Source organism: Orbicella franksi, chromosome 10, assembly GCF_964199315.1.
Source record: "Orbicella franksi chromosome 10, jaOrbFran1.1, whole genome shotgun sequence".
NCBI lineage: Eukaryota > Metazoa > Cnidaria > Anthozoa > Scleractinia > Merulinidae > Orbicella > Orbicella franksi.
This window is the reverse complement of record NC_138154.1, coordinates 21,157,082-21,178,572: the sequence shown is the minus strand read 5'-3', so window position 1 is coordinate 21,178,572 and position 21,491 is coordinate 21,157,082. Positions and strand designations below refer to the sequence as shown.

General features: G+C 38.5%; 3 protein-coding genes across 3 annotated transcripts; 2 read left to right on the top strand and 1 right to left on the bottom strand.

The window, feature by feature from the left end:
* Positions 1–1,880: 1,880 nt before the first annotated feature.
* LOC145500226 (ADP-ribosylation factor 6) lies at positions 1,881–8,416 on the bottom strand. The gene is made up of 5 exons (XM_081479743.1): positions 8,235–8,416; positions 5,976–6,068; positions 5,537–5,640; positions 4,103–4,301; positions 1,881–2,988 (listed from the first exon to the last, which is right to left on the bottom strand). Exons 2-5 carry the CDS (start codon positions 6,055–6,057, stop codon positions 2,846–2,848), a joined length of 528 nt encoding a protein of 175 aa, XP_081335869.1. The 5' UTR covers positions 6,058–6,068; positions 8,235–8,416; the 3' UTR covers positions 1,881–2,845.
* A 135-nt stretch (positions 8,417–8,551) lies between these two features.
* LOC145500209 (m7GpppX diphosphatase-like) lies at positions 8,552–12,964 on the top strand. Its single transcript, XM_081479729.1, has 4 exons — positions 8,552–8,733; positions 10,497–10,807; positions 11,645–11,869; positions 12,368–12,964. The coding sequence occupies exons 1-4, from the start codon at positions 8,568–8,570 to the stop codon at positions 12,659–12,661; spliced, it is 996 nt and encodes a 331-aa protein (XP_081335855.1). The 5' UTR covers positions 8,552–8,567; the 3' UTR covers positions 12,662–12,964.
* Positions 12,965–15,283: 2,319 nt separating this feature from the next.
* Positions 15,284–16,530, top strand: LOC145499407 (uncharacterized). Its single transcript, XM_081478920.1, has one exon. It carries the CDS (start codon positions 15,395–15,397, stop codon positions 16,382–16,384), a length of 990 nt encoding a protein of 329 aa, XP_081335046.1. The 5' UTR covers positions 15,284–15,394; the 3' UTR covers positions 16,385–16,530.
* Positions 16,531–21,491: the final 4,961 nt, after the last annotated feature.

Genomic DNA, 21,491 nt, shown 5'->3' with positions numbered 1-21,491 from the left:
TACGCCTCACTGCCTCAGCCAGTTGCGTGATCGTGACGAGGCAAACATATCGCTGCCTATCGTCAGCTCTAGTTTATTTTTTTTGAAATCTCAGTTAGTTTTTCATTACAACTTTGTGGTTTGTTTTCTTCGAGTAAGTTACAATAGGAAGTCATCTATAAAGAGGGTCAAGACCAAAAACTAGCAGGCAATTTTGGAAAATAAAGTAAGTGTTCAATGAAAAATGAGAGAAAACATCAGTTTAATTTCATTTTCCATGCTGCCTCTTTCTTCCCCACTAACTTTACTGTATCTCAAAAAAAAAAAGAGCCAATTGTATAAAACTATCCCCCATAATTCTGGCACTGTTGTTTGCTGTATAGAATTGTACCCAATTTATTACTTGTCAGAGAACATTATTTCATTGTCATTGGTTGAGGGCAAACCAATTTATCATAATTTTCTTACTCAATAAAAAGTGGAATAAGCAATTACACTGCAAGGATTTACACTGTCCACGAAAATTGAAATTCTTCCAAATTTATCTCACCTAAAGGCACATACAAATTTGCAAGGATTTCTAAATATCACTCATCATGTATATTCTTGATTGCACCCAAGAAATAAGGAAAGAGAACTTTCAATAACCAGCCAAGACAATTGTGGTTCACTTTTATGACTTTTATCTAAGAGTGTTTTAATGGAGCTAAATTTGATTTACTCACATTTCCAACCCTTGTTTACTGTGTGTGGGAAATGAAAACTAAGCTGGTTTGCCAAGTCTTTTACTATCAAGTATAAATTTGGAGTTTTGTTTCACAGTGCGAAGATTAGAACCTTAACACTTCACTCTTAATGTACATTTTTTAGTGGCCATAGCCTAAGGACCCTTCATATTAAGACTAATGTATAAAACTAGCATTTTGGCAGTGAAAAAATGCTAGTCTTAACACATTATTAGAAGAGCCTTCATTCCATGGTCACCAGAAAGAATGTCAAAAAAATGTTTAGTGTTCACAGTTCAAGTACCTTTACCATAATACAATGGATGATAAATTACTTTCTCGTTTCCACCAGCAATAATTTTTATTAGTCAGTTTGTAAATTTAACCAGCCCAGCATGCAGCAAGATACTTAGAAATCACAAACTTCAAAGTGACAGGACACTTCCAAGTAAAATTAATTCCACACTCAAAATTTCTCATCTCCTTGAGATGGTCAAGATTCTATATAAATAGCACTGACTAAACTGCTTGACGATCATGTGATACAATGTAATGTTTAACTGCGCCATATGATCAGAGTTTCAACATAAAACAAGAAAGCATGTGACTGAAGCAAATCAAGCACCTGGGGCAGACTTGACAAGCCATGTCTATGTTTGGAACCGCCTCACAAACAGTTGGCCAAAAGAAATGTGAATATTTCAACTCCATTGTTCCCAAAAGAACCAAAGTTCAAAATTAACGTCCAAAAATAATCATTTAGCAAAATATTGAAATTAAAACAAGTCATCGTCCAGGCTCAGGTTGTTCAAAAGGTGAATAACAATATCCTCCAGACAAATCACCATCCAGAGGATAGCATGGTTAGTTTTGTCAACACTTATCCACTGGATAGTGATTTATCCATTGGATAGTGTTGTCCAGCCTTCAAACAACTGGGGCCAGAGGTTATTTTGACAGTTGGGACGTGCCAGTAGTGGCTGTTGCTGATGCAGAGAGGTGGCTGTTGTATGGGGGTTAAAATAAGAAAGGACTAAAAAATTGGCTGTTGAAGAGAGGTGGTCATTATTGGAGGTTTGACTGTATATAACTGGAAATGGACTGCATTGATTTGTAAAGAACTCTGGCAGATATGCCTTTGGTATTCATACAAATCCAACACTCTTTTTTACTTAATTTGTATTGTATTTATTACAGACTCTTTATTTCTTGCTCCTCAAATGCACCACGGGCGAGGTGACAATAAAGTATGTAAGTAAAGTAAAATAAAGAAAATGTGCCATGAGAATTGAATGGTGATCACTGGAGAGGAACTGTCTAGATACTTAAAAATTTCCCCCAAACTTGTAGTAGCAGTAAGGAGAGTTTCTATGCTGATCATGGTGCTATCAGGGTTCTTTAGGCATGACATACTGTTAATAAAGTTCCAAAAGAAATGACTCTCCAAAGGTAACTACTCTCCAAATAATTATAACAACTTCCACAAAAAAACATTATCAACACTGATTTTTTTGCAACAAAGTGTGCATTATCTTTTTCCCTCTAGATAACTAGAAGTTGTTTACACACAAAACTAGACATTGTAAGCCTCTTCCTGCTACATATATGTTGTGCCCACGACTAAAAAAAAAATAACCAAACAAACTAAGAAACTTTAAAAAAAGGGCTGTTAAATATGGAAATTAAAAGTGGTGAGTACATAAAGTAGAAATTATTCCATTGATCCCTTCATTGGCTACTCAACTCAGTCATAAGTAAGCATAAAAGTTTTACTAGTGACCCAGTACGTTAATTTTATTGAGAATCGTTCCGTTAGATTGGTCACCGTACTACATGTACTATGAACAATAATATTGTTATTGATGTGGACTGCACTGAAATGTCATTTAATCATGCGGGTGCATTAAGCGCGGTTGCCACACATGATAGAAAACTAACACTCTTATCAAAGTAATATACACAGCAGTAGTGGCAGTCAACAAATTTCAAGCCTCGTACAAAGTATTTAATGATAAAAAACAGTCCTACTGAGTTCACTCTGTGTACAACATGTTCAGAGTTTCATCCAGGATGACCATAAGGTAAAAGAATATTAATTATTCAATTGTTGTGAAAACAATATCCATTTTTCTAGCCATTCATCAGGACCGGTGATTGGAACTGAGCCATTGCAATCCTTGAAACAAGCCATCTCCACTTGTCGCACACGATGGTTGCACATACCAGTTTCTGTCCCGGATTCTTGTGAGCCCAAGTTTTTCTTGCACTTCATGTGGTTTCATTGCTGGAATTAAAGAAGTTGTTTGCTAAATCAGCGATTACTAGCTGTATTACTCATGGAACTCTATACCCAACAGAGAAAATAATATGATTGTACTTATTGACTGAGTGGGAGGACATATGGCCCTTGTAGGGCCGTACCCATTTTTAGTAGGGCCATATGCATTTTCCAGCCCTATCACTTCAACGCGTATGACCCTTATACAGGACCTTTTTTCTTATGGTTTTCCAGCGAGTGGGGCCGTATGGGTCATATGATAACACCAATTACTAAATACTCGATCACTGGATAAATTTTAGTGCTGTCAATTTTAAGAATTTTCATTGGCTTAGCCATCATGGTACTGCATATGAGCCACTGTACCATGATCTGCAAATATAGCAAGTATATTGTGAAATTTTTGGGTTCATTTTTATCAATTTTATTTTAGTTTGCTATAATGTTGGGGGTCTTTTTAATAAAGCAATTATTCAACTCGCACATGATTATAGCCAACTCAGCGCTATGCACTTTGTTGGCTATCTATCATCTTATATCCAACATGTGCTTGTGAAATAGTTGTTTATTATAGTATCAATGAAAATTTCATACAATACTACTGTACATTTACATGTATAATCATAGTATTTAGAAATGATGAAATTGCAGGTGTTTCCAGGGTACAAAATATTCATATCTGGGTAAAAATTCCAGTACCCATAACTCGTAACTCATAAAAGAAATTTCATGGTGTAAATGGTTAACATCATCATACTTTTCAAGCAGTTTAATTTATTTTTCACCACGTATAAAATCCCATACATTTTCCACCAGTAGGTATTCTCAAAGTGCTTTCCAGGGCAAACTCCGGGAAAAGACCTTTTTAGCTTGAACAGTCCTATTACAAAGCACGTGATATTCTCTAGAGAATTCTTCTTTTACACATCTAAACCTTATTGATTCTTATCCACGTAACTATGTGAAAATTTGAAAACAACAATTCTCAGGAGTATCATCACATGGTCTGAAATGGGGCAACAAACCTCCCAAGCTAAAAAGGTCCATTGCCTGGAATTCTTGGAGCATTAGCACAGAAACTATTCATAAACAGACGTATCGATCTTCAAACTCTACTTACCATCTGGTAAATCTTGTTTGTTCGCAAATATTAAAATAATGGCTTCCTTCATGAGTCTGTCATTAATGATTCTGTGGAGTTCTTGTCTGGCTTCATCAATTCTATCCCGATCAGCACAGTCTACTACAAATATCAGGCCCTGGGTACCAGCATAATAATGCCGCCAGAGAGGACGGATCTTGTCTTGTCCTCCAACATCCTGAATTTAAAACAAAATCACCTTAACTTAATTATTGAAAACCGCCTTCCATGCTTACCAGCAACTCACACTCTTTAAAGGCAGCTTGCGAATGCTACATGTAGTTTAGGTAGCTACAAGTAATATTAATAAAAATCACTTATTAAAGTTAATATATAGATTTAGGCCAGCCTAAAAGTGTAGCTCCTGGGCCGGGTTGTTTAGAGTCCGATTAAGCTAACCCAGGTAAAGCTAGAATTTTGATTTGAGTTTTGTAACTTTGTGGTGAGGTTTTCTGTAAATTGCTTGGCCTTCTGTTTTGAGTTTTCATAATCATCATATACACAAAACAAAGCAGCAAAACACATTGTCAGTAGAAGAAAAAGTTGTAATTCGGTTAACTTTTAATCCTGGGTTAGCGTTAACCGGCTTACGAACAATCCTGCCCTGTTTTCAACAAGTTAACCTGACATGAGCCCGCGATCCAATCGAAAATGGTCAGCGGTCAACGTCCAAAAAAACATGTTACCTCGATGAGTTAAAAAACTTGAGCCCGCAATATGGTCACGTGATACTGGTCAGCGGATACCTTATTTTGACTGGTGTCAATTGATCATAACATGGCTGTCCAATATCAAAGAAGTACATGGTAAACCAAGGCTGCATGTCTCTGTCAACCTATTTGGAGTATGGCCACCGCGCCATGTTGCGCAACTCCGTTGTCGTCGCCGTCGTGCGTACACACCCACAAGCAATACCGCTAGCCATGATAACCATGAGAAAATCAACTCAAGGGTTGCCTTTTCTTTCCTATATGAGTATGGGGCTCCGCTTGGCGGCCCTTTGGGCCGCCGGAGCTCCGCTCTTATGGTTTCAAATTGAAAAACAAATGCACTTGAGCACTTGACTAGCCACCACAAGTTGGTGGTATCACTGTGACAACAGAATTTAATGGTTTGTTAAATAAAACAGGTTCTGCTGAAATGTGTTCCATTAGGTGAGCGAGAGTGCACAAAATCAAATGAGCTTACAGAGGGTAGTACCACTGAGAACACTTCAATACATGTAAACCAAGTCTACCATGTGGTGAAAGAAAATTCATGTACATATCACTGAAAATAAACCAAGCCAGACATAAAACACATCATATAACATTCATGTAATTTATGTAAGTCAAACCAAAGAACTTCCATATTACCGAAAAGTACTCTATACAAGAAGTATTGAAACATTTAATTTAAGGTTGTGCTACTTACCCAAACATTGAATTTTACATTCTTGTAAGAGACTGTCTCAACATTGAAACCTACAGTTGGTATCGTTGTGACGGACTGACCAAGTTTAAGTTTGTATAATACAGCTAAACATGAGTTAAGAGTAAATACACTCTGCTTTGCTACTGATACAGTTAAAAATGATAACTAGCATAGATCTTCAACTTATTACATGTGTAATCAGGAAAACCAACCCATGAAATAATAGCTATATATTCCTGTTGATAAAAATACTTTCAACATCTACTACATGTAGTTATAATAGGTTGACAATAAAAGATCTCATATATCTTACAATGTAACTGTAAAAATCATAAATTATGATAAAACTGTAAACCATTATACATTATTTTACCTCACACTGAGTATTGACAAAAGGCAATATTAGCAACTATTATTGTAATAATCACAGCAAAGATACTAGTTTTTCCTGCAGCATCAAGACCCAGCATCAAAATTCTCATTTCCCTGTTACCAAATATTTTGGATAATAATTTCCCCATGTCGGCAAAGCCTGCAAAGAAAGAGCATGATGCGGTTTGTTAGTTACCTCCCAGTCAATTACATTCAACACAATTTACATGTAGCTTGAAACAAGCAAGAAATCATTGTGACTTACACAATGGTTTCAAGCACATCTATATTAAAAGAACAAACCAAAGTGGAGCCATTGGTTGGTTCATTTATTATAAATCATTTCTGGATTTTGTTTCAAAGTAGACAGGGCTGTCAGTAATGGCTGTAACCCATGACACCTGTTAAAGTTAGGTGATTTGATTTTGAGTAGGTTTTTACAGGTGATGGATTTCTTTGCAATGCTCCAGTACAGTACAGGAACATTGATCCAAGATGACTTGGAAGATGGCAACTCAAGGGAACCAATGAATCCTTGCACAGAATAGATTCATCTTTTCCTTTGTTACAACAAGATACAAGATATGTTGGATCGTTGATTCTGATCTGGGTCATCCCAAAGAAATGCACCCCCAAAAATACAAATTGCTGAGTGATTAGTTCAGGTGAAACATAAAAGCTAACAAATGGTTCGTAAGCCTAATGAAATGGTAACCAGTGACGTCATGAAATACATGCATTTTGTCAAAATTCTAATAATTTCCTGAGCCTTTAGGCAAGGGAAGTTATTTGAATTTGACAAAACACAAGTGAAATTATTTCTTAATTTCACAAGTAAACTACTTGATTACCCTTTAATATCATGGGTGACAAATTACACTCTTACAATCATAGGGTTTTGACTTGTTTACTTATCAAGAAATTTCACACCACGTGTTGGCATGTTAATTGTAATTTCACAAGCAAAATTATAAATTAATACTGAAATTTTTGCACCCAAATTAAGGAGAAATTTGTCACCCATGATATTAAAAATGTAATGTCAGTTAATTTAAACAAAATGACTATTGGGCTGCCCAAGTTTTACATCTATATGGATGGATATCATTTTTCCATCTAGAAGCTAAACATAGAGCTCTACATGTACATGCAGGCAGTACAACAGCAAATATCCAAACAAGGTTATTCAAAGGTTGAGAAAAGATCCCAGTAAAAATTAGGTTAAAATCAAATCCATGTCCAAATATCCTCCCTAATGCCTAATCATGAAATTGTAACAACAAGTACTTAATCGTATGACTACATTTACCATGGCTCATTGGGTAAACAATTTCATTAGTCACAATCTAGGGCAAAAGCTCCTCTCACCACTTTCACTAAGAGAGAAAGAGCTCTACATGGTAACAATTTTTTTAACGTCATAAACCAATTTGAGTGTGTGTGACTTGACCAAAGTGGAAAACTCTCACTGGAAATAATTATTGTTGTAAGGAAGATAAAATATCAAAGAATGCTGTGCCCTGAATTGATCAACATGCAAAATAATGTAGATGTTTAACATTCTATTTTGGCACATGTAAAACACTAAATTGTCCCTGCAGTTATACCCACATCAATTATTTAATTTACAGATATCTGGAAAACTCCTTCAATACTTATTTTAAAGTCGTGAACTGCAAAACCCTAGTATTTATGATCATTAAAACGTAATTGCAACGCTTGCCAATATAAGGTGCTGCAAAATCTTCCAGAAACAGCCTCTCAAGAGATGTGAATTCCTCTGAACAACAGTTATGACGACAATCTTTCATTAAATGATTACCGTTGAATATTGTTTTACGGCATATACCCGTGACTGCGTAAAATTCACAGTGTTGGCAATATTTACTCGCCAGAGATGACGTATTTAAAATCCCTCGGGCTTGTAACTGCATGCGAATTTGTAAGAGAACTTCTATAAATGGAGACATTAAAGGGAAACCATTAAAGGTCCAAATGACGTTATCAAACGCTAAATTCCGAAGGATAATTCGGCATAACGGCTGAATCAAAGACCAATGGATCGAAATATGAATTATGTTGCAACCACAACATTGACCGGCGTTGAAAGTTTGCAGTGCACTTTACACCAAAAATCAACCCACCAAACATTTAGTTTAACAATTGCCACAGGAACAGATACACAGGAACAGATACACCAAAACATCGTGATTTCACACTCAAAAATGGCAGGCATTTCTCCGCTTACAATGTAAGCATACGCTTAAGTTGAGCTCAACTTAAAATATTTCCGAAATGTAAGCCTATTTCCAAAAGATGCCCTTACCGAGGCAGTATCGCCAACCTGCTCGCCCCAAAACTTGACAATCTTCGGTTTTCTTGTTGGGCGCAAACGTTAAATGTCTCAACAAAGTCTCATCCGATTACCCTGGTATATTAAATGAAGATGAATTTACAATTCGCAGCGAATTGCTTGGTCTATGTGGCGCACCGTGAGGGCGTGCCGACTGGTAAAACACAACATGGCCGTCACGGTCGATGATTTCCGAAGGCCATGTGCCTGGCTACCAAGCTACTATCCGATCTTTTATCGAATAGAATCTAAAACCGACGATATTTCGATGTAATACAAGAAGAGATCGCGTGCAAGACAGACAACATGGCTGCCTCCATCCGAAACAGCGAAGAAGAAATTCCAGCAAAAAAGATCAAACTAACAAATGAAGAAGGCCAAGAGGATAATAGCGATCTTCACACTTTTCGCGGTTTTCAGCTCATCAAAGTCTTGAATGAAAATGCTCAAGCCAAGACTGTTGCTGTGCATGGTGAGTGACTCAAGTTTTCAATTTGCATCTAAGCTTATTTCTTCTAGCTATGAGCTTAACCTTTTTTTTAACTTACTGGTCAAGGGGTACCGGCCAAGAGGGAAAATGTGTTGAATTTTAATAACTAGAATTCGCTGATAGCTCTCTTAAGACGCGGCAAAAGAATGTAGAGTTTAAATTTGCCAAATGTACAGCATGTAGCTCTACCAGGAATGTATCCGCACCCCCCCCCCGTCCCCTCCCCTCTCCCTCTTCATGAAGGGTAACCTCTGGTACAGGGCCTGTCGCATTTTTTTAAAGGCACTGACAAAATGACAAAAATTTGAACCCCTCGGATGCAAACTTCAAAGGTGTGTGAGGAGGTGCAGATAAGAAATGGAATGTCCCAAATGGTATAGAAGTTTATAATATGTAGTTATTATATGGCTGTGTCTCACAAGGACTGGGAACTACCGAATTCACGAATTTGATTGGCTGAAATCGATATTGACCGCGGTCTAGATTTTCCCATCTAGACCAGCACCTAGACCGGTTTCATTTTGCATTGAAAAAGTAGCAAACTCAAATACAAAAATGTTCACCGTTTTCTTTTATTTTCTTCTCAATCATTTATGGAAGTGCCAAAAAGCCTGATGACAAAAAAAAAAAAAAGTAAAGAGAACGAGCAAATTTCGGCAGGTTTAAGTTAAGCTCCTCTCTGTTTGTAAGCAAAATGTCAGCAAACCAGTTACATTAAACGAATTAAAGTTTTCTTCTGTGCCATGTAATAAACATCTTATTAACCAAACTAAGTCGGTCTGTATGGAAAGATCTTGACCTCAGTAGTGCGTATAGACCTCACTGCATTCGGTCTGTACTCACGACCTTGGTCTAATATCAAATATCGGTCCACGGTCCAATATCAAATATGTATGCTGTAAACCAAGGCTGTATGCCTTGGTCAACCTATTAGTTGGAGTATGGCACAATGTTGTCGCTGTCATAGGGCGCACACGCCCACAACCCACTCTGCTAGCCATGTTGACCTTTAAAAAAGAGTTGCATGGTTTTCTATTTCTATGCATGCATTTGGTTCTGTTGCTATAGTTACTGGGCTCCGCTTTGCGGCCCTTTGGGTTGCTGAAGCTCCACTAATAAGTCTAAATTTAAGTTTATATGGATTTTCCTGTTTTCAACACATTACACTGGAGGCTTTTAGGGTTAAAAATGTGTAAATAAAGGCTGAAACAAATATTGTATTAAACACAACAAGGTTTAAAATCCCAACAAACTGGAGGCAGACCAGTTAGCTATTCAGGAGCTCAGCTGTGGAGTTGAACTGGGGATTACCCAGAACAACCCCCGGCTAGTGGTCAGAGTGGGATTTGAACCTGTGACCTTCAGATGTCAAGACTAGCACTGTAATTACTTGCCCATGCTGCCTATAGTGAGCTTCCACAATCAATTTTAATGTAAGTCTAACCTTGCTAATACAGACACCAAAGCACCATAACTGAATGTGTAGTTCTGGAAAATATCCATACCTTCGCTATGGAAGGAATATCTTCCAAGACCTGCCCCCCATCCCTCTGGAAATTCCAATTAAGCTTGATACATTTCTTTAAATCTTTTGGTCTTAGAGAACCCCCACCCCCCATCCCCCAGGAAATTCCAATCCCCTCTGTGCGGGAAGTATGGATATTTTCTGGAACTCTGCTCAGTGTCCATATTATGGAAAGACCACTGAATTGTTTAAGACAAAACTGATAATTAATTTTACTTAGGAAAATTTGCCAATTCTGACTCTGATGCTGTGGTTCTTTTGGAGAAAACACCCTTCTCAGAGGATACCTTGTCTCAAATGTTATCAGCAGAAACCAGTTTGGTGATGGAATTTAACAATGACATTTACAGGCAGTACACATGTCAACCACAGCCTCAATTTAACACTTTGAAGGGAACAGTTATTTGCCCAGCCACAGCTAAACATCTGGATAAGTATTCTGCTCAGAACATACACTTTTTGTATGAGACACCAGCAGATTATAAATCAATTACTCTGCCATTTATTGAAGAGCAGTCCTTCAGTATTCAGGTATGTTTAAAGTAGATCAGGCTAAAAAGACATTACTGTAACCCTAGGCCCTGGCTGTTTGAAAGTCCTTCATTACTGTTACTGTTGCTATTGCTGTTACCGTTACTGTTCCTTTTTGGTATGATTTTTATATCTAATCATACCTTTTTGGTATGCTACAGTGGCATATCAGACAAGACCAAACAAGCCTGATATGCTGCTGTATTGCATACCAAAAAGGTATGATTAGGTATTTAGCGTACCCAAATTCAGCCAAGTGACCATGACATCATAGCCATGTCAGGTCAGTGACTTGATATCACAGGATATCAGGGCAGTAAACACGACTCCTGATTGACTTATTGTAAATTTTAGTATGGTAAACAATCAAAGTGCAATATACATTGTAGGGTGTGCAGTTGTATCACTTAGGCCCAGTCCACACCATGTCAGAGAAATTTGAAATCACAGCTTTATCTCAATGATCAGGCCTCCTGTCCACACTAATCTATCACGAAAATGGAGCTTTTCGAAAATGCTCTTCAAAGTGGAGGAAATTGAAAACGCTGGCCTAATGCGTTATAGTGTGGGCAGAAAACATTTTGAAAATGGAGCTTTTTAAAAATGATTACGTCACAAATATAAGGTGATTTCCCAACAAATCCAAAATGGCCGGTGGTTGATGTGTTTTGAAATTTCTCCAGCTTGTGTAGACGGAAAACATTTGATGCATTTTCAGAGTGAAAATGCTGTTTTCAAATTTGTCCGCTGAATTGTGGACAGGGACTTGTGTCCCCTGCATTAAAATGCTGTCCCTTTTTCACTTGAAGACTTCACATGTTTTTAACCTTGTTTTAGTGGGTGTACAACATTTTAGAAAAGAAAGCTGAAGTGGAGCGTGTTGTGTTTGAAGACAGCGATCCTGTGACAGGCTTTGTGTTGTTACCAGATCTGAAATGGAATCAGAAGCAGATGGAGAATATGTATCTTGTAGCTATTTGCCATGCGAGAGGAATCAAATCTCTCAGAGATCTCAGTCAGTCACATCTCCCTCTCTTGAAGAACATCCTGCTAAAAGGACAGGTAACAATATTGGTTTGTTTTGAACCTGTTATCCTGCCTTTCGTATCTCTAATTAGTGAGTAATGTGGTGGGACTAGGAGAGTAAATAGAAGTGGTACAGTATGGCAGACAAACAATGGATTATTTCTGCCAAATGAGATTGAACATGAAAGCGTGAATACTGTTATTATCGCACTTATAATTACTATTGCACTTCAGTGAGGATACTAAGACCATGGGCATTTTTCTGATGATCATCCAAGGGACTTGATCCCTTCAGGGACTCAGACTTTATGTGCCAAAGTCAAAGCATGTTGAACATTTCATTATTCATATTTATTCACTGAGCTTAAAACTTACCATTTTTCATTACATTGTATTTCTCTCTGCATAGGACACTTTCAACATTGCTTGATTTGTGAGTGGAACAAAGACCAACGTTTGTCGCGGGCGGTTACGGAAGTCAGCGGTTAAAAATGTTTCCATTTATCTCTTTGTCTCTGTTGTTTCTTTTTGCAGGAAGCCATTAAGGAAAAGTACGATGTCCCTTCAGACCAGCTTCGGATTTATGTGCATTATCAACCCTCCTATTATCATTTTCATGTTCATTTCACCCATCTGAAGTACGATGCTCCCGGCTGTGGTATTGGCAGGGCTCACCTTCTACCAGAAGTGATTGATAACATAGAGAACATTGATTCAGAGTATTACGTCAAGAAAACCTTTTCGTGTCTCTTAAAAGAAAATGACAAACTCTATAAAAGGTTTCAGTCAGTAAAACAAGACAAAGCTATTCAGGGTGAGGATAATTGATCGTTTTTGTCATAAAACATGTACATTGCTCTGTCAGCATCATCATTTCTTCTCACACAAGTAGATGCATAAGGCCTCCACGCTGGTTGACTATGCTCTTCTGTCCCTGGCTGCTGCCTTCGCTGCATTCCAACTGCTCCAGTCTGCCGTGTCTTGCTCCTTTTCCGTGGTCCTAAATTTAAAGAGAAACCGTTCTCATCGCTTCCAGCTACTGACCGCCGCTTGCTTGCTAAAACACGGATAATACAAGCTATATTCTAAGTATCAATTATTTTAATTAACGACTTAAATAAAAGTAAAGTTCAGTTAGGCTGAGCTAGTAAGGCCGAAACATGCGCGCGCGGTATTACAAAAGTTTAGTCAAAGCTGTTGACGTGCTCTTGAAATTTACTGACTCACCCCCGAATGGTTTGTCTTTGTTTTCCCAAGTAGGTTACCCTTAGGGAAAATATGTCATCAGTGACAATTTGCCGACTAAATCCGATATGACCCGAGTATAATTTCGTGAAACCGGACGAAAAATCCCTAAGGAACAGACAACAAAAGGCTCATTGTCTTAAAAAAATTAAACATAAACAATAGGCAAAGCTTGATACGTTCGCCAGGTTGTTTTTGTACTTCCTCTTGCTCTTGTTTCCTCTGCTGGCTATACAAGCCCTTGGCACAGTGCATTGTGTACTGAAGCCTATTTAAGTCAAAGTTCCTTTAGTAAAACCACCGCAACTGAGGGCTCATTTGTTTTATTGCAATAGCGTGTGGAAAGCTCCGTTGGTTTAGCGACATATTTATTGTCCGTACAGCTGAAACCCCAACTCCAAAAAAAAATCTTGTACATAGCGGGAGTTCGAAATAGCCCTTAGTAATTGGCTGAAGGGCAAATCTAAAATATGGTTTTGAGTTCGTAATAATGAGGAATTCTTAATAGCCAAGTTCGAATTATATTATTTAACAAATAAAGAAGTCTAAGCTATGTATTACGCTGTGATTAAACACGAGCCATTTTCGCGTTTGGTTCAAAACTCGATTTAATGTGTAGAAAATCTTCTTTTAACAGTTAAAGGAACAACATTAAATTATAATTGCAACGCGGCTAAACAAACTGCTATGATATATCTATACTTCAAAAAAAAAAAGAATTGGGACTTTTGAGCGAATACTTTTTTTAGAGCGCCGGCAATATGTGCTATTTTTCCAGTTTCGGCAGGCATGCAACTTGTGTCGAGCGGACCGAACTTCAATCAATCCTAGAAAAATTCAATTAGAATTTTTAATCAACTAAAACTCACTTTAGTTATTGACTAGGTAAGGGCTTCGAAATCCCAGCTTATGAGAAAAATCGAATTTTCGAAGTAAAATCAGTGGTCGGTTTTTACAGAGACAGCCTCTTAAGTGCTACATGCCTCGTCTTTCTGCTGCTTCGCAGAGAACTCCATCACAAATTTCTTCAAAAAATGTTTTTCGCCATCTCCGATAAAAATGTTGACCAGAAGTAATGTGGCGAAAAACAATAAAACACGCTTTTTCTATGTTTTATACTCTGATAAAAAATGGGTTTTTGACCGATCAGAGCGCGCGCAGTGTCCTATCTATATATTAGTAATGGTAATAGGACTGAGTGGAGTCCAATTCGATCTCCTATCAGACGAGTGATAACAAAATCGGACGACCACACAGCGAAAGTCCGATTTGTTTATCACGATTATGATTACAGACCGAATTGGACGATACGAAGTCTTATTACCAATAAATCATAAAAATTACAGTTTCTGAGAAAAGAAGAATAGCTAAGTTATGAAAGAAAGGGAAAATTTACATTAAAATACCTATAAAGGAGATGTAAACACTCTAAGGCCACCGCGCCTCCTACCGGCAATTAGGCGCCAAAAACACAAAAGCAAGCGCGTTCACGCACGCACGCACGTAACTATAACTTTGAATGTGATTGGCTTATTGAACTGTCCGATAACAAACTGTCCAATAACAAACTGTCCGATAACAACTTGGCAAGTGAATTAGTGGAAAATAGAAGTTTTTTAAACCAATTACAATCGAGGAAATTTTAATTTTTATGATTATAAATTGTTATCACAAATTGTTTGTAGTATAACATGTTGCTCTCTTCCAAAACCTGTTAACGCTTTCTATTAGATATCGTCAAGGAAAAGGCAAAAAAAATACGTTTGGATTGTTTCATGCGGCTGGAAATATAGGCAAAATGTGAAGGTTTATTTCCATCAATTTAAAATCAGTTTAAATAGGTAGATTGTTAAAAGTGGCTGAAGGCTTGCAAGACAATTACAAGTATGAGGCACTTTTATTTCAAGTCAACCCAACAGTTGCAAACTTTTATCGTTGTCTCACGGCCTAATTAAAGATAAATTAAAACGGCATTGAAAAAAACTTTTCTGCAAAGAGCAAAATCACAGCCTCGTTGGAAACAAACGCCAGTTTAACACAAGCATTAAGATGAACATCTGTTGTAAAACATCTAGGCCTACACGCAGATTGATTTTATATGAACTCCGTAAAATCTGAAAGCTTAATTTAACATTTTTCGTCTTACCTCAGCACCAGAACAAAGGCTGACGTAAGTTACCAGACGAAGAATCTCCAATTAAGATTTTAGCTTTTACGGAGAAAAACACTCAGGACATTTGCCCGAGCCGAGGAAAAAAAGTACAGATCAGATTCAGTATAAAGCACGTAGTCGATCGAGCAATCCTTTCCGGGAGAATGTCTAACGCGACAAATGAGAACGTTTCTACCATGATTGAGGGAAGCTATCCTTCGACATCCGCAATACCAAGAAGTCTCGCCATGGCCGTCTTCGTAATGTTGTCGATCTTGATTTTGGCGGGAGCTTCAGGAAACGCCTACGTCTACAATCTGCTTCGAAGACGCCGTGACCTTCGCAAAGTGCCTCACTATTTGCTCGGCAACCTTTCCCTGATTGGAGTTCTGACATCGCTTTTCAGTATGTCGTCCCTGTTAATAGCAACCATTGTTAATTACCTTCAGGTTGGCCATTCTCCAGTCGCTGAGATACTGTGTAAAGTTGGCTTTCCTCTCACCATTGGCTGCGTATCGCTAGATTCGTTGAATGTAATTCTTATGACGATAGATCGTCACGACTGCGTTGTTCGTCCATTCAGTCGTCGGTTATCAACGCAAAATGTTCAGAAAATTTTACTTTTTACTTGGCTTGTGTCCTTCATAATTGCTGCTGTGCTCCTCGTACTAATAAGAAAAGAAATATCTGTTTGCTATACATGGTTTCCCTATAACCATACCAAGGCTTTCCAAACGGAACAAGGTAATTTTATCCTAATTTACCTAGCGATAATTGCACAGCTAGATACGCTAGCGATAGTGCTAGTGATAATTACTTTTCTTCGTGTCGTGAAGACGCTACGCGCGCCGACCATTCTACAATCGACAAATTCATCCATTCGCCAACGCCAGGAGAGACAACTTACATGGCTGACGTATGGAATTTGTGGAAATTACATTTTATTCAAGCTTCCATTGCTCATTTGCAGCATGGTTGGCCTCAACAAAGAACTTCAAGGGACGACGCTCAACACCGCCATGCTTGTGATAGCCACAATGATGTATTCCCTTTTCGTGTTGAACCCAATTCTTCATTTCAAAATTATCAGAGTTAGGCGGCCAAACCGTGTTCCTCATGTCGTACCACAAGTGCCACAGGCACAAATTGACTGAGAGTAGGAAACGCCCGATCAGACCAACTAGAACAAAGATCAATTCGTGAGGTCAAACATCGTTGGACATCCTCAGATTATGTTGGAACTTAACGAAGGACAATGCAGTAACGATTTTTTTTTTTTCAAGCGTACACTTGGTTTACCTCTCGTATCTCGGTTCACTCAGATTTCTTTTAAGTTTTATTTCTACGAAATAATAAGAAATGCAAATCCATTTTGCCACTATTTGGCCGTCAACGAGTGAAAATATGTTGAGTTAATTGTTTTTCAAACCATGATGTAAATAGATGCTGTAGTGTAAATTAAATAAGAAATTATGTTTTAAAATTTGCTAACAAGCTCTGTTGTGGCCTCTTTCTCATCCCCTCTTTTCTCCTTCTTGCTTATGACTTTTCCTTTTCATTTAAAAATGTTTGATCCCCCACCTAGTTTTCACTTGCACTCCCCTCCCTCTATATCTTTCGTCATAGCCTCTACACTGCGTTGCGGTCGTGGTTTTCTTCAGCTCCCTAACGTCCTTTCCAGCAACAACAATTACAAACTAAAAGGAAAACAACGTCCTTATTACTTTATGTCAATGCTAAGATGTCAATGATATAACGGCGCATTTAAACTCTCTTCAAAAGGGAGGGTACACCAAAGTTAATAATTTATTTTCGTCGCTGTCGTGACATGAAATTGGCCGTCAAACATGAAGAAAAACTAATTTTTTGCGATCTTTAGAGTAAACAGTTTGCAGGGACCATAAACTAAAATAAACTGCAACTTTCCACCGGGAAGCAATTATAAACAATTGCATTACGACGAGGAAACAGTCTTTCTTGATTACATTTTTCTTCATAGAATGATTGAAATGATCGATTACTCTTTCAGTAATAGCACCTGCACCCTCTGGAGACTGAACCGAACCTTTCTGGGCAAACTAAAACGAAATTGAGCCTCATTTGTACTCTTAAAATGAGGAACTATTAAACACATCAATGATTTAGTTTCAATAAAGTTGGCTTTTTTTCATAAAGCTAACAAGAGGAAACAAATTTCGTGTTTAGACGGCGCTCCAAATGAAGGAAAATGTTGCTTTTCGCCTTTTATAAATCGATCGAGATAAATTGATTAAACCGCCTATAACCCTCCCTCGAACGAAACTTTGCTCTTGAATGAAATTGTAAAACCAATTTATTTAAAAAATAAAGAAGCCTAAGCCATGTATTACACTGTGATAAATCACGACGGGCATTTGAGAACACGACGGAAATGTAGAAAACACGAGTAGAAACAACAAAGCACACAGATCGACAAACTGAGACAATTTAATACTTCTTCAAAAAAAATGTTTTTCGCCATCTCTAACAAAAAGGTTGACTAGAAGTGATGTGGCGAAAAACAATTAAACACGCTTTTTCTATGTTCTATGCTCTGATAAAAAAAAGGTTTTTTGACCGATCAGAGCGCGCGCAGTGTCCTATGTATATATTATAAATTGTTATCACAAATTGTTTGTAGTATAACATATTGCTCTCTTCCAAATCCTGTTGACGCTTTCTATTAGATATCGTCAGGGAGAAGGAAAAAAAAAAAATTACGTTTGGATTGTTATAGCGGCTGGAAATATGGGCAAAATGTGAAGGTTTATTTCGATCAATTTAAAACCAGTCTAAATGGTAGATTGTTAAAAGTGGCTGAAGGCTTACGAGACAATTACAAGTATGAGGCACTTTCATTTCAAGTCAATCCAACAGTTGCAAACTTTTATCGTTGTCTCACGGCCTAATTAAAGATACATTAAAACGGCATTGAAAAAAAACCTTTTCAATGAGCAAAATCACAGCCTCGTTGGAAACAAACGCCAGTTTAACACAAACATTGAGCTGAACATCTGTTGTAAAACATCTAACTGAAGCCTACGCGCAGATTGATTTTATATGAACTCCGTAAAAACTAAAATCTTAATTAAAGATTTTCCGTCTTACCTCAGCACCAGAACAAAAGCTGACGTTAGTTGTCAGACGAAAAATGTTAAAATAAAATTTTAGTTCAGTTTACGGAGAAAAACACTCAGGACATTTGGCCGAGCCGAGGAAAAAAGTATCGACCATACTTATATCACCCATAAATGTAATAAAAACCATAAATAGTTCGTAAAGTGTGATCGTCCGGGTGAGTATAGTTCTGAAAAGACTGACGTTTCAACAACCTGAGCGGAAGTCATCTTCAGAGTCAAGTGAATAGTGTTTGTCAGTCGATGATGTTATAAGTCTGGTCCGTTGAACGTGATTGGTCAGTATAGCCATGATGGTATTGGCTGAAAGACTCGTGTAAAGTTTGTCATCAGTCATTGGTGGGTTTCGATCCGTCTATTGTTAGTCAAATACGTCGGTTTTTGGTCCGTGTATTGTTAAGTCGGTCTTTTAGAAGTTCGTTTGTCGGTTTCGTTTCTGTCGTGGATAAGTCGTTCGTAAGGCGCCGGTAGTTGTTGACATCTGTTAAGAGGCGTTTGTTCTAGGTTAGTGTAGCAGCTTTCCAGAGTCAGTCGTTGAAAATAGTTTGTACTGTAGGTTAAGCACTGAGCAGAGCCCCAGTCAATGTTGTGGTTTGTCAGTTGATGATGTACAGCAATGTGATTGTTGGCATCACCATTTCTCGTGGCTCGTTTGTGTTCAGTCAGTCTCGTGTTAAGGTTTCTGCCAGTCTCACCAATGTAGGAAGCCTGGCAGTCGGAGCATTTGATCTTGTAAACTGCTCCCTGTCTGTCGTTAGGTTCGTCTCTGTCTTTCACGTTGGTCAGTAAGTGTCGTAACGTAGTTGTAGGTTTGTGGGCTACACGAATGTTGTAGGGCTGTAGGATCCGTGAGGTGGTCTCAGAAGTGCCCTTAATGTAAGGTATAGTCACTGTAGTAACAGGTGTAGGGTTCCTGTTCGTGGCGTCAGCTTCAGCTGCAGTAGGTCGGTAAATGTTTCGTCTAATAAAGTCAGCGTTGTAGTTGTTTTTGTGAAAAACACGTTCAAGGTATCTGTTTTCGTCACGTAAGCTGTCCGGTGTGTTACAAACTAGTTGCGTTCGTCTCGTCAAAGTCTTTATAGTCGTGGCTTTGTGTGAAGTCGGGTTGTAGGATGATTCGTCAAGTAATCTGTCGGTATGCGTCGGTTTTCTGTACACTGTCGTTCGTAGTTCGTTGTTGTCGCGGCTTACCAAACAGTCTAGAAAAGGAAGTTTTCCATTTTCTTCGATCTCTTTAGTAAACTGGATGTCGGCGTTCTGTTCGTTTAGGTGGTCGCGAAAATCGTCAATTTCGTCTTTGTGAACGGCGGTAAAGGTGTCGTCAACGTAGCGTAACCAAAGCGGTATCGTTTGTCGGCAAGTTGCAAGGGCGCGTTCCTCCACGTGTTGCATCACAATTTCTGCGACAACAACAGAAACAGGCGACCCCATTGCTGTTCCATGCAACTGTTTATAGTGTTTACCGTTGTACTGAAAGTAAGTCGATGTAAGGCAAAGGTTCAGTAAGTCCATGATGTCTTCTGTAGGTAACGGTAGTTTAATAGTAGATTGTTGTATAGCGGTCTCGGTACATTGTAATGCCAATTGAAGTGGAATACCGGTGAACAGTGATTTCACATCAAAAGACACAAGTTTGTAGTCGTCAGGTATCTGTACTGTCTTAATAGCGTCAATAAAGTTCTCCATAGATTGTAGTTTGCGTCTTGATTTGTCAGTAAGGGGTTGCAGTATGGTCGTCCAGTACTTAGATAGTTGATACGTAGGGGACCTACAGAATGACACTATAGGTCGCATCGGTATACCAGGTTTGTGCAGTTTCGGTGGTTGAGGTACTGAGCACCTCAGTCGATAGTAGCGTTGAGTGTCAATAGCGTCAGTCTTTTTAAGCGTAAGTATTTTGCTGTTAAGTTTACGTTGAAGTGCTGGCGTCGGGTCGCGTTTAAGTTCTTCGTAGGTTTGTTTGTCGTTAACAAGCGCGTCCATTTTGTCAAAGTAGTCAGTCTTGTCCATAACAACAGTGACACGTCCTTTGTCGGCTGGTAGTATGACAATGTTGTTGTCGTTTTTCAGTCGTTTCAGTGCTTGCTGTTCGTCTTTTGTCAAGTTATTGTCAGGTATAGAGGCTGATTGTACCGTGGAAGCAATTCTGCTTCTGATGTTATCCTTGGCAGATTCTGATAAGTCTCGCTGACGAGACAGAACCGCCTCAACACTAGATACAATAGACTCGGTCGGTATCCGTTTAGGCGTCATTCAGTGTTTTAGTCCGTAGGACAGTACGTGAGTCTTGGTTTTGTCTAAGGGACGGGAAGAAATATTCCTGACCCAGTTGTCGTTAGTTTTCGGTCGTTTTCTGTCTTTATTGCGTTGAAGTGTTGTCAGTTTACGTTCATGTTCAGTACGAACGCGGTCTGTGGTTTTGTCGGCTCGCCTGTCGGCGATTGTCATAACAGTGTCAAGTAAGTTAGTCGGTAACAGTTGTTTAAGTTTGTCAAGTTGTTGTTGTAGTTTATTGTTGCAGTAGTAGTAGCTTGTAATTCTCTTCGTTGTTAGCAGCTGTTATTGTTTTAGGGCTAGGGGCATTGTTCCTGTTGTTTGTTCTATTGTTCTCTCAAAGGGTAGCAAGCCATTCATGTGAGACCTTACGAGAGCTGCTACATCGCCCATTTAATTGCATTGCGTTGTATTGTCAGTTGGTGCGAACTCCTTCAGTCCTGCAGTCAGGCTGTTCTATCCACATTGGGCTTAGCCTCCTAGTCAGACGCTCTTCGCGCTCGCCACGCAATTTTCCCTCTCTCCCCCACGAGCCCAAAGGTAAAGAATTAATGTTACTTTCGGGGAGCCGTTAGTTTCGGAGGGCGGAGAGGTGGGGGAGGCTACTTCCGGAATTGTACGGTAACCGCAAGCAAATGCATGCTGCAATATTATTCTTAGCATAACTTTAGGGGCAAATAAGAAATAGACGGGTGCACGCTCTTAGTGACATCATGGGTAACCATGGCAAATTTACAAAGAAGCAATGCTGTTTGTCTTTAAAGTTTTCGTCTTAATGTTTTTCTTTATATTTCCGTTCTGATTTCACATTTGGAGACGAAACATATACTTT

Excerpts from the sequence above, each read along its gene's own strand:
- LOC145500226 (XM_081479743.1), bottom strand. The coding sequence starts at position 6,057 with ATGGGGAAATTATTATCCAAAATATTTGGTAACAGGGAAATGAGAATT. Across the intron at positions 4,302-5,536 it reads ATGTAAAATTCAATGTTTGG|GATGTTGGAGGACAAGACAA; the intron begins GTAAGTAGCACA and ends TTTTAAATTCAG. Across the intron at positions 2,989-4,102 it reads CAAACAAGATTTACCAGATG|CAATGAAACCACATGAAGTG; the intron begins GTAAGTAGAGTT and ends CTTTAATTCCAG.
- LOC145500209 (XM_081479729.1), top strand. The coding sequence starts at position 8,568 with ATGGCTGCCTCCATCCGAAACAGCGAAGAAGAAATTCCAGCAAAAAAG. Across the intron at positions 10,808-11,644 it reads AGCAGTCCTTCAGTATTCAG|TGGGTGTACAACATTTTAGA; the intron begins GTATGTTTAAAG and ends ACCTTGTTTTAG. Across the intron at positions 11,870-12,367 it reads ACATCCTGCTAAAAGGACAG|GAAGCCATTAAGGAAAAGTA; the intron begins GTAACAATATTG and ends TTCTTTTTGCAG.
- LOC145499407 (XM_081478920.1), top strand. The coding sequence starts at position 15,395 with ATGTCTAACGCGACAAATGAGAACGTTTCTACCATGATTGAGGGAAGC.